Source organism: Carcharhinus amblyrhynchos, unplaced genomic scaffold (assembly GCF_965287045.1).
Source record: "Carcharhinus amblyrhynchos unplaced genomic scaffold, sCarAmb.v2.hapA scaffold_39, whole genome shotgun sequence".
Taxonomy (NCBI): domain Eukaryota; kingdom Metazoa; phylum Chordata; class Chondrichthyes; order Carcharhiniformes; family Carcharhinidae; genus Carcharhinus; species Carcharhinus amblyrhynchos.
Genome location: NW_027649780.1, coordinates 2,475,000 through 2,487,755, shown reverse-complemented (window position 1 = coordinate 2,487,755; position 12,756 = coordinate 2,475,000). Strand labels below are relative to the sequence as shown.

The following is a 12,756-nucleotide window of genomic DNA, read 5'->3' as shown; positions in this document are numbered from 1 at the left end:
TGGTATCAGAGGGAATGGAGCCGATTGCCGGCCGCTGGGGCGATGTTTAGTAAGTTCAGAGAGATAGTATGCGTGGGGATATCACAAATCAGGGAGAACATTCATCATTGAAGATAGCTGGAGATTACTAATAAATATTCCAGAACATGTGGATGTAGAGTGTCAGTGTGTGTTTACTGGGAAGTGTGCAGTAGACTCATGTAACAGAACATGAAGAAAGAGTATCTGCCTGTGTGTTTAACATAAATTACAAAACGCAGAATTTCTGTGTCACGTGCTTTTCAGGGTCCGTGGTCAATTCCGATATCTGGGTTTAACTGAGAAGTCAGGAAGGCCCTCGCAGTTGGGATTTGTTTCGGTTTGTGCTTCCTGGAATGCATTATAAACTTCAAATTCATGGAATAATTGACAAGGTTTGTGCTTCACAATATTCTGGGTAAGATACCCCCTCTCTTCTGAAATCTAACATGATACCCTGTTGTCTATCGATTTTATATCTAGCCTGTGGCTTAGCTGTCTTAAAAGTCTGACAACGTAGAAGAAACTTCAATCTAACTTGTCCGTGCTGAACTCGCTCTGGGAATGTTTGCAGTTAGCGTGGTTCAGGAAGTTACACACTCTCTACTGCTTTGGCGTCTGACGTATCAGGACACCTGATACTTGGAATTATCTGACACGTGACTCTAACAAATCAGAGAATTTGTCGAGGTTACCTTCGCTGTGCAAACATTCCACCCATGGTGATAGCCGATAAAAAAGGAAGCGTTAAAGCTCCCTTTACATGGATGGGAAGATTGCTGGTGTTACGTCTATTTTGCAATCAGGTCATGGATTGCAAATCAATTCAGGGAGTACTGATGAATATTGCTTCCCTGGGATAGGGGGAAAAGGCTTAATCGGGATAATGGAGCTGTCCAAGAGCCTTAGATAAATAGTTTCAACAAAATCACAGACATTTGTTTTTTCATTGAAAGTACCTTTTTGCAGAAAGGTTTATTTCAAAGTTAATAATAGTAACAATAACAAATCAGCGTCGCGTTGCATACAGAGCTGCAAACTCTCTGTACCAAAGTTGCAGGCACCCAGGGAAAACAGTTCAACGTAAAAGAGTGGAATGAGAAGAGTTACTTATTTACAAATCATATTAGATAGGAACTTTGTAAGGTTTCTAATTTATATCCTACAGGGATATTATAAACTAAAATTACAGCACAAACAATTATGAGCACTATTGCCCAAGTGAGAGATTCAGGGTGATAAACTGAATTGATTTCATTTTTAGAGTCTCTGAGAAGATTTATTTCAAATTCGGAATACGGAGATTTTAACAAGCAGCTGAAGAAAATGTGTGTGGACCGAAATACCATCAATCATTTGACCTGTAAAAGAGGGAAAAATGTTGAAACAGATATTTATGAGCTTGAGTATTTATGTTAAAATTGTTGTAATTGAAGCAGTTAGAGATTTTTCAGGCCGCTTCTATCTGCTTGAATCATGATTTGATTAAATCGCCTCACCTTCATCAGAGTGAGCGCCGCGCTGTAGGAAATACTGAGGAAGAACAAAATGATGAATGTAGAAGCGGTTATCCGGGTGCTGCCATAATCATCCTCATAGCCTTCGATCCAGGTGTGTTCCGTGGAATCTACAGAATTATAACCAAGGAAATATAGTTAGGTCGTTTATCAAACCAGAACGCCCTTTTGTGTTCTTTACATATTCCTATGTATGTTCCTCAAGATGATTGTTTGCACTTTTTCCTTTATTATCAATGCAAATATTTTATTCTGTTACCGAATCTCGGCAATCATTATGTGCTACTAACGCCACAACTCTTCTTCCTTTACATTCCCCATTCTGTCCCTATCACAAAACGGCAATGTTTCCACAGTGGAAGTCCCCTTTTCTTGAATTCCACACTATCAAAAGCTGTAGAATATGTGATGGATATTGTGACATGTCGAATAACTGACAATAACGACAGCTACTGATAACTACTGTTTTTCCCTGCAGCAGCTCTCTTCTTAAAAAAAGGTTCTCTGCCCTTCAATCTTCAGGCATCTCACCTGTGGCTATCGATGATTCAAATATTTCTGCTAGGGTACACGCTATTCCCTCCCTAGCGTCCAACAAATATCCTGGGATACATTTCATTCAGGTCCCAGGGTTTTATCAATCTTGATGCGCTTTAAGATTTCCAGTACCTTCTTTTGAATATCTGCTCTCCTCGAGGCATCACTGTTTATTTCCCCAAATTACCTAGCATCCATGTCTTCTCAACAGTAAATACGGATGAGAAATGATAATTTAGGATCTCACCTATAGCCTGTGGGTCCGCACGTATCTGCCCTTCTTGATCCTTAAAAAATCGTACTCACTCCTGAGTTACTCTTCTGTCCTTTAAGAGTTTGTAGAAGCTTTTCGGATTCTTCTTTGCCTTATCTTCCAAAGCAATCTCATGTTCCCTTTTTGCCCTTCTGAATTTTCTCTTAACTCTATTCCAAGAACTGACTTAGTCTTCAAGGGATCCGCTTGATCCCATCCGCCTATGCATGTCATCGCCCTCCTTTTTGACCATAGTCTCAATATCGAGAGTCATCCAAGGTTTCCTACTGCCACCAGCTTTGTCCTTCAATCTAAAAGGACTGTGCTTACCATGAAATCTGGCTAAAACAATTTGAAAGCCTCTCATTTACCAACCTTCCCTTGGCCTTGTAACAAAATTCCCCAATCAACCTTAGAAAGTTCATGTCTAATAACAGTAAAATTGGCCTTGCCCCAGTTTAGAATGTTAACTTTTGGGCCAGACTTATCATTCTTATAGCTATCTTGAAACGAATGTAATTATGGTCACTGGTCCCAAAGTGATCCCTCACTAACTCTTGCTGCTTGTCTGGCATTGGTTATCTTTATGTGACGATGGATATTTATTACTACGTGCCTATTTCTCTTTATGTACCCACGTGTACAAACATGAGTGTTTATGCGTGTGTTTGTGTCTTGTATGTTCTTCTCTCGGTGATTGTGTGCGTGAATACATTTGTAATGGTGCGTTGTGAACGTCTTTGTGTGTGTGTGTGTGTGTGTATGTGCGTGTGCGTGTGTATGTGGATATATGAACGCTTGCAATTCTGATTGTGTGTCTACGTGCAAATCTCTGCTTATGACTTTCTGTGAGCTTTTGTTTATGAATCTATGTATGCGATTGTGTATGTTTGTGAACTGGTGTTAATGTATCTGTCAATAAGTGCCCGTATGCATGTGTGTGTGTGAGAGAGAAAGAAAGAAAAATAGAAAGATAGAGAGAGAGATCCCTTGCATTAATATGTATACCTTAGCCTGTGCCAGTGTGCATGTTTATGCCTGTGTCTTCATGTGTTCTATGTGTGTATGCGTGTCTCTTTGTGATCCTCTATCCGACCGTGTCTGTGTGTCTCTGAGAGTGTATGTGTATGTATGCGTGTGTGCGTGTGTGTGTGTGCGTGTGTGTGTGTGCACCCGTATTTGTGTGTGTTTGTGACATTTTGCAAGAGTGTGTATGATCTTGTGACTGAATACATGCGTCTGTTTGCGGGTCTACATGTGGTTGTGCATGTCTGCTTGATCTTACCTTGGCCCACTCTGTGTGATTGTCTTTAAATGTTCCGGTGTGTTGGTGACTTGTTGTCAGTGTCTGTGCATGGTAGTGTGTTTATATCAGTGTATGTGTCTTTTCTGTCATTGAAATTTTATGAAATTGTTCATGTTTGTGAGGGAAATTCTTTAATGAGAAGGTGTGCGTGACCTTTGCGTCAGTATGCCTATGTGTGCTTGTCTGCGAACATGTGCATCAGTTTATGTGTGAGTGGATGTGAACTGTGCCTCTGTGTGTACTTCTGTGTGTGCAAGTCTATGTGTTCTCTTGTGTGAATGTGTGTGTGCACCAGAGACCTTGTGTGTACATGTATGTGCGCTTGGCCTTGTATTTATGTATGTGTCTACGTATGTGTCGATCACTTGCGTGTGATTGTCTGACCTTGTGTGAATGTTTGTGTAGATATGTCTATGTGTGTGCGAAATATTTGTTTCTTTGCGTGTGTCTATGATTTTCTATTGGGGTGTGTGAGAGAGTGTATTCCTTTGTGCAAGTGTTTGCGTGTGTCTATGCATGCATCTGCGTGTTTGTTTATGTTTGTGTGTATTTGTGTGGACTTGTGTTAGTGCACGTATTGACGTGCACCTGTGAACATTCGCTGGTGTGTTTGTGAGTTTGTTTTGGTGTTTGCACTGATGTATGCGATGCCCATGTCCCATAAATGAAAAAAAGCTTGTGTCTATATATGCGCCTTTTTGACTGTGTACACTAATTTGTATGTATGTGTGATTCTGTGAACCTGTATCAGTGTCTGTGGTTGTTGTGATGTGTGTGTGTATGTATGTGTGTGTGTGTGTGTGTGTGTGTGTGTGCACCCGTGCGCGCGTGTGTACCCACGTGTGTGCGTATGCCTCTGAAGTGTGTATTTGTGTCTGTGATAGTTGACTTTGTGTGAATGTGTTCCTGTGTATTATAAAGCGTGGCCGTGTGTGTGTGCGTGCGTGTGTGTGTTCGGGAATCGGTGTGGGCGAGGGGCGGACCAGAGAAAAGTCCGTTGAACTCAGCCGGATTTTACAGTTTTGGGGCGAATGAAGCTATAAAATTCAGCCCGATATGTTGCTTCGATAGATCATTTGCAGCAACATTAGCACAACTGAAGTTTGAAATGTGAGTACAGGAAGCCCAAACTGCCTCGGATGCAATGCACACGATAGGGAGCCTGATCAGTTCCAAATCCTTCACTTGGTGAGTGCGTGTAGTGAGGTAACGGTTCCCCTTCCCTCCCTCTGATCGTTTAATAATTTCCCTTCTATTTTCTTTGTTTGGGGAACTGGAGAAGCATTGGGTTAACCAATGTCTTTCCTGAGATCTACTGGGAAAATTGAGGTACACTGTGTTCACATATGTCCTTTCCCCTCTTTGTGTTGGGTAACTGCAGGGGTGCTTTCCCCTCCCCTTGCTGTGCGTGTGGAAATTCAATCAGTTTTCTAATACCCTTCATTCCCTATTTGTTGGGCCAGCGGAGATACAACTCGACCTTCACTTCCGCTCCCAGTGAGTGTGATGTGGCAACATGAAGCTGAAACGGTGTTCAAAGGATGGAGAATCAGCGATTCTGAAACTATGAGTTCTAAATGCTGCTTTGTTTAATTGTTGGAATGGAAAACTGTCAGGGTTCACCTCAGTGAGAGGAATGTTGCTTAATTAATGTGCAGAATGTTGTAACGACCTCTCTTTACTCTGTCTCCAACCTACCCCAGGGTGTATCTGAACTTGAAGCATTGGTTGTATCAGGCTTGGGTCTGACGGTTGCAAATATCTGACTTTAATTAATCAGGAATAACATTAGCAAAATCGGAAAACAAATTTATTCAGAATTTGTCCATCTAAATCATAAATGGAGAAATGTTTTTATTAACCTTCGTAGAATAACATATCTACCCAAATCCTTTTCACTGACATGAATTAACCGTGTCCATGAGTGCAAGAGAAATGTTAACAAAACTCGGTTTACCACTGGATTTGTCAACTGTTCTGTTGATGATCTTCAAGGGGATGGCTTCATGTCCCACCACACAGGAGTAAGAAGCGCCGCTGGACCATTCCTCTGCTGCAATGGATAACAGGCTGTACATGAAGAAGGAGCTATTGCCGTTCTCCGCCACCACCTCGGTGTTCCTGTAGTTCCCGGGATTCACCGGCTTGTCGTTGACGGTCCACTTGACGAAGATCTCTCGGGGGGAGAAACCTCTCACTAAGCAGCTGAGGGAGATGAATCTCTGAGTGGAGACTTCTTCTGCCGAGGGCAGGAGTACAGAGACGGATGGTTCCCGCGGATTTGGACCTGCAGAAAATGTAAAATAAATGATATTAAAATGGTGAATTACAGCGACGGGGAAGTTGGTGTTCGATGTGAGAGAAAGGTATTCAGTGTTAACCTTTAAGGGTTTCAGTATTCCACTTTGGAATTTGGTCAGTATTCAGATTGAAACAGAGTTGAATATTATCCTTTGCTCTCAGAATATAGGTGGAATTCTCTCGTGCCGTCCAGCACGTGAACTATACTGCGGGGGACGCGGTCCACGGAATGGTCCGTCGATCTAGGGCGGAATTTTCCGACCATTAGTCGAACACGGATGGAAGATTCCGCTCGTAGATTTTGGAGCAGAAAGTTTCATAAAATTTGCAGCATACATCAATGTCATTCGGATCAACAGCGCTGTTCTAGTGTTTAAGCTCCGCACCAGGTTCTTCCTATTTACATAATCAAACACTAATATAATATTCTACATTTGCTAGCCTAAATCGTTTCGCTACACATTTCCACATAAGTGCATCATTTACTGTCCCACTGGTTTTACTTTCTGGAATTACCAATCAGAATGTTCAAGTAATGTTAACAGCAAATCCTTTCAGTTGTGGTGAAAATAGACACAATGGCGTTTTTATTACTTCAGCCTCACTGCTCACCTTGTTTCTTGTTGATGAAATTTCTTGATGGAGTCGGGAGATCCTGATGGCTCACCACGCAGTAGAAATGAGCGCCACTCAGCCAGGCTTGTGTTGAAATGTTTAACTTGCTGACCACGCTGTCAGGAGCCTCTCCAGGTTGGAGGGCAACCTCTGATTTCAAAGTCTTCTGTTCCTGCGTCCATGATAAGTTGACTCCATAAGGGGCATTAGTCACGATGCAGGTTAAAGTTACTGTGGCCTCCAATAAGACCTGTTCTATTGGCGGTGGCAGTAGAGTAATTACAGGATCGGTGCACCCGGGATCACCTAGGAAGCAGAAATGGAAGTCAATCAGGTATTCATTTTCACAATGATAAAAACTGGTACTCAACTTTCACTCTCACACAATGAAAGTCTATTTGTGACATTTAACATCTCCCTATTTGATTAATGCCAGTAGTATTTGAAGCGCAGATACTTTCAACAATTCAACAATTGAATATTATTCCTTATATATTTCCACCGAAAGTCAGCGGCAATGAAAAAAAAATCAAATGCCCTTTGCAAACTTTTTGAATACATACTGATAAAATTGTTTTAGTGTATCATTCTGATGCCACTCAATCGAAGACTAATGGAATGATTTCAGCAAATAGGGAACAATTCAATGAGCGATGCTGTTATCCAAAATGTTTAACTGTCTATTTTCTTTAATGAACAGCGATTCATGGGAGGAGTTAAAGTTGAGTGTTTTCTTGGTGTGAAGAAAACTGTTGCCAATATCACCTTGGCTGCAGTCATAAGATCACCTTTTACTCTTTTTAAGTCAAATAAATCTAATCTATACAACTTTGCCATCGCTTTGTTCGAAATGAATGCAGAGGCAGAAACAATGTACATTTCATTGTTACAACTGGAGTTGTGTACCGTGAAGTTTTGGAGACACAAACCATTCTCGATGTGGTCTTTCAAATTACGATAAAATTAGGATAAAACTGAAACATTCGGTTCCTAACGGATTCACTAACGTTTGACCAAGAAGTTCATGCTGTGTTTTGAGAAAATGGAATCACGGATACTGATTAATTCTAACTCAGAAAGAATGTGGGTTAAATTCCCACTCTGGATTTCTTACCAAAAATGTGAACTGATACCAGAAATACGGTAATGGGTAGTTCTGTATTGTGAAAGATGACGACTTATATTGAAATGTTAAGACTGGAGAACGTCTGCTTTGTCGGTGTGATGTATAATTTCCCAAGGGACCTCGCCGAAGGGAACCCTTAATGTTATGTTATTTCCCAAAGCCAATCAGAACATGAGAATCCATACAATGCAAAAGGAGACCATTCAGCCCATCGGTTCTCCAAAAAAGCATCTTACCAGGTCGAAGACGTTGTTTGGCTTCTAAATGTTTTTAGGGTAATTTGATGCTGGTGAATACACCGTTGAAAGTAAAGTTACATTTGACTGTTGAAGCAGACATGTACTACAGGATTGCCAAAAATGTCTAATTCTAGGGCAGTGAATAATTTTCATAGAATCCCCAGAGTGCAGAAAATGGCTACTCTGCCCATGGCGTCTACATCAACTTTCGAAAAGAGCATCTTACCTCGACCCTACCCCTACTCCATTTCCGTTAAAGCGCACATTTACCATAGTTAATCCACATAACCTACAGATATTTGGAAACCAGTGGATAGTTTGAAATGGTCAATCCACCTAACCTGCACAACTTTGGACCGCGGGAGGAAACTGGAGCACCCGGAGGAATCCCACGCATTTTTGGCTGACAGAAATCCCTGTGATCTTAAATTTCCACGATTTGTATCTCTTACCCCTGGGTCTGGTAATGTTCTGGCTTTGAGTTGCGTCTTTGTGAGTGACCTGACACGTATAGACCGTGCCACTGAACCATTGTCCAGCAGGGACAGTCAGTCGACTGGTCACTGAGAAGTTTCCGTTCACTTCAAAGGCAGATGTAACGATGCCCAAGTTGAAGTTTTGACCATTCTTCAGCCACTTCAAATTGATTGAATTTGGACGAAAATCGACGATTGAACATACAATGGTTGCAAATCTGCTGCTTAAGATTTCTTCAGTGGGACTCAGTGTGAGGAGAATAGTTGGGTGATGAATCTCAGTCCCTTCAAGAAAATGCACATTTATAACAATTAATTTTGCTACAGATCAAACCATTCAAAACTGTAAAACGGCACTTGCCTTACATTTTGTCTTACGGATCAACTCGTATTCACCGAGCATGATTTATGTGAAGTGTCACCTAAAACACTTGCACATTCAGCTCGCTTTTTATGTAAAGAAGATTTTGAATTGAGGATTGCATATTATGAAGCCATTCTGTTACATAAGTAAATATTGCATTTGGTCGAATCTTCCAATCTACTTCACAAGTCTGAAGACCATTTTCGGCCACACTTCAGCCTTTTATGACGTACCGAAAACAGTACAACATTATGTGCTGTGAATTACTAATGCCCCTGTAAGTAGGTTTACTCGTTTTCAAATTCCCAGCATCATGCCCCTGACGTGGAACAACAAATAGAATGTTGTAGTTGTGGTAAGGAACGAAACACTCTTCGCTGCAATCATAGAAGTGAGTTGGTGATCACAACAATGCACAGTGCACTACGTGTGACCTGGAGACCAGAACTGTAGACAATACGCTATGTCGCGATGTACAAACCAAAACTGCACATAGTTCATTAGGTGCAATATGTAAACCAGAAATGTACAACTATCACCAAGTGTAATGTGAAGAATAGGAGGACATATAATGTATTAAGTGCGATGTAAAGATGACAATGCACAATACACCTTGCGCAATGTGGAGACCTGAACTGTATGCAGTGCAATAAGTATGCAGTTTAGAATAGAAGTAATCGCACAACTGGAAGCGCGATGCCAGAATCTGAACTACACATAATGCTCTCAGTCCATTCTAATCCGTGTGTTCCACAATTTGAATAAAATCAATCTGCTGACCACACTGTCCACCCCACCCATCCACCCCCCCCGCTCCGCACCCCCCCCCTCCCCGCCCCCCCCCCCCCCCCCCCCTCCCACCCAATCATCTACATCCCACAGCACGAACCTGGCATTTCTATCTTCCATACCGTCCCACTGCGGTGAACCACACAGTAGATGGTGTTGCTTTTTATCTTTGATGTAGTGATGGTTAACTCGCTGCTCAGGGTATGGGTTCCATCCTTGTTCAGCACTGATGGGTAAGTCTTCGTTCCAGAGGTGATCGCGTCTTCACCTTTCTTCCATAAAACGTTACTGATTTCGGGGGAGTAATCCATCGCCAAACAACCGAAGGTCACAGAGCCGGCAGCGTCTGTGTGTTCACAGGAGGAGACGAGAGCGTAGAGGGAGGGCGGCGACGGTTTTGCTAGGGGCGAAGGTGAAGTCAAGAAGTTACCACTTTGCTTTGTGCTATGAAATCAGCAAATTGTCGATGTTTTAGGATAGGCAAAATTTAATTCAAAAAACTTCTTATCATGATTGTTATTTATGAGTTGATACACCCTGACAGGGCACACATTCACAATAGGCCAAACGTTTACACAAGCGAAGGCGCAATTCTGAATAGAGAAATTCAATCCATCGGGCCACTCTGTTGCCAGTTAAATTGGACAAATGTTCCCCTGTTCCCTCTCCAGCTATTGGTGCTCTTTTTATTATAATGTCAATGCTTTCCTATATCCTACATTAGGTTCTCCCGGATCATTTGCGCAAATGTCATTCGGAAATTATTTTTCCATCACTCCCTTTACATCAGCAACATTTTGGAAAATGTTAAGGAGCATCAGTTAGCATCTGGTGTCTTAAGACCCAAAAAGTAAACATTGAGATAATTATGTTAATATAGCATTCATTTGCTGGACGTAGATGGCACCGACAAGGCCAGTATTGTTATGCATTCATGCATCCCTTTAAATAAGCCGCCATTTCAGAGGTAGCTTCGGGTCCACTACATTTCTGATTTGGGTCTGTAGTCACATGTGGTCCAAATTGTCAAGATGTCAGATTTCATTTCTCAGAGCGGAACAGTGAACCAGATGAAATTTGCGACAATTGTGACGGTTTCATTTTCACCATCCTTAAGACTAGCTTTCAATTCCAGAATGTATTAGTATCTCAACAGCTACCGGTTTGGGATTTGAGAGCTTCCTGCTGGGTTTTCGTGCACTATCCCAATGAAAGTACCCCCACAACTGCTCGGAACAGACCAGCACATAATCCCAGGATCGTATCTTCTGAGGCTCTAGTTATGAAGCTAGGCAGGATAGGCTGGGACTTTGTCTCCTGGAGAGTTGGAGGATGAGGGGTGACCTAATAGAGGTGTATGAAATCATGAGGGTCATAGATAAGGTGAATAGCCAAGGTCTTAACCCCAGAGTAGGGGTCTCCAAAACTAAAGGGCGTAGGTTTAATATGAGAGTGGAAAGATTTATAATGTACCTAAGGGGCAACTTTCCCACACAAAGGGTGGTATATATACGGAATATACTGCTGGAGGCAGATACAATTACAAATTTTAAAGGGCACTTTGGCAGGTACATAGCTAGAAGGGATTAGAGGGATATGGAGCAACCTCATGTTAATGGGGCTACTTCATTTTAGGAACCCTGTTTGGCATGGACGATTCGGGCTCAAGGGCCTGTGTCCATGCCATATATCTCCATGACTCTACTCTATGACTCTGATAAACCTGTTGTGCATCTTCTTGAGCCATTCTACCAGTAGAAAGCGCTGCAAAAAAAACTCAAGTTGTTTCTTTTAGGAGTTATATTTGGATGACGCAGTACAGTATGGTTGAATCATCAGACAACACGCCCCAGCAAATCCTTTCCCAGTCTCAACTTTAAATTACGTTATAGAGCGTTTGGAAAGTATGAGCAAGAATTTTCATTTCATGTGAAAATGTTATTTGACCAATAAAAAAACTGTATTATGCATCCAGCAATTTCGTTCAATTGCAGGTGTGCATTGTTGGTCACAAGAATCTGTATGCAGCTTCATTGGATTTTATTCACAGCCTTGATCACTGTTTGTGCATCCCAGGATCTACGGAACAAATGTGATGAAATATTGATTCAAACCTTCGCCTTTCAACCTTTGGCTTCTTGTTTTGTAACTGACACATTTACCTACAAATTCCCCTATGTGGAAAAAAATAATATTCCGAATTCCTGTGCCGAACACTTCACAACTCAAAATTCTTCTATTTATTGTAAATCAATTATTGGCACTTGCAAGAAATTATTTGAGTGCTCTTTAAAACATGGCCTGCAGAGTATAGTTAAGAGTTTCAACTGCAAGCTGTTACGTGGCCTAATGCCAACAATCAAACTTTGGATCCAATCGGAAGAGAAAATCGGTTTGAATTGTAGGAAGTTTTCTACATTGAGACTTTAACTTACTCTGCTCTGCTGATTGATTATCTGTGGCAATTCAATGTCTTGCTCACTCAGATAGATAATACTAATCATATGCGAATGCCAAAATTAGATTACTGATATTTACATTTTAAATTGCCCATTTAATTATTCTTTTTTTTTCAACGTTCCAAGTTTGGCACACACATTCGTTCAAAATAGTAACATTGTTGAAACGTCGGACAGGTTACTACTTGAAGCATTTGATATTGCGGTGTGTTATATGCCCATGAGCGTGCCTGAACAGGACGTAAATTAAATTGGTAGAAATGAACAAAAGTAGAAAAGCATAATGAAGAGATCGAATTTAGTGTTGGAACATTAGAGAGACTGAAATATTTCTCGGTGGACTGGAACAAACTGCAGAACAATACAGGAATGTAAGGACGCACTGCAATTTATGCATACAGATACGTATAAGGAGGCTGTTGATACAGAAGCATAATTATCGAAGTACGTTTTAGGAATTAAAATAAGCTGCATTTATAATCAACCATAACATATGTCCAGCATAGTGTATGCTATGCAGCGAATAAAGCAACAAACTATCCATTTTAATTGTAAAAACAATCCTGTTTCGAGCATTTAAAGCATGAAGCACTTATGATATTTTAAGTGTAAAATAAATCTTGTTCCGAACATTTTATGACATGTAGCCAGTTCCTGAAAATGCCCTGAAAGTGGGCTGTGCATTAGGCCAGACCGATTCAATAAGTATCTGGTGTTGCAAGTATTAAACTATCATCATCAAAATCTTGGGTTTTT

The 12,756-nt window shown here is 41.2% G+C and overlaps 1 gene segment (V, D, J or C); it reads right to left on the bottom strand.

Annotated features, from left to right (window-relative positions):
- Nucleotides 1-5,526: 5,526 nt before the first annotated feature.
- On the bottom strand, nt 5,527-9,852 carry LOC145363513 (Ig heavy chain C region-like). The segment is given in 4 exon segments: nt 5,527-5,918; nt 6,545-6,853; nt 8,365-8,673; nt 9,633-9,852. Coding segments are annotated over 4 exon segments (1,230 nt in total).
- Nucleotides 9,853-12,756: the final 2,904 nt, after the last annotated feature.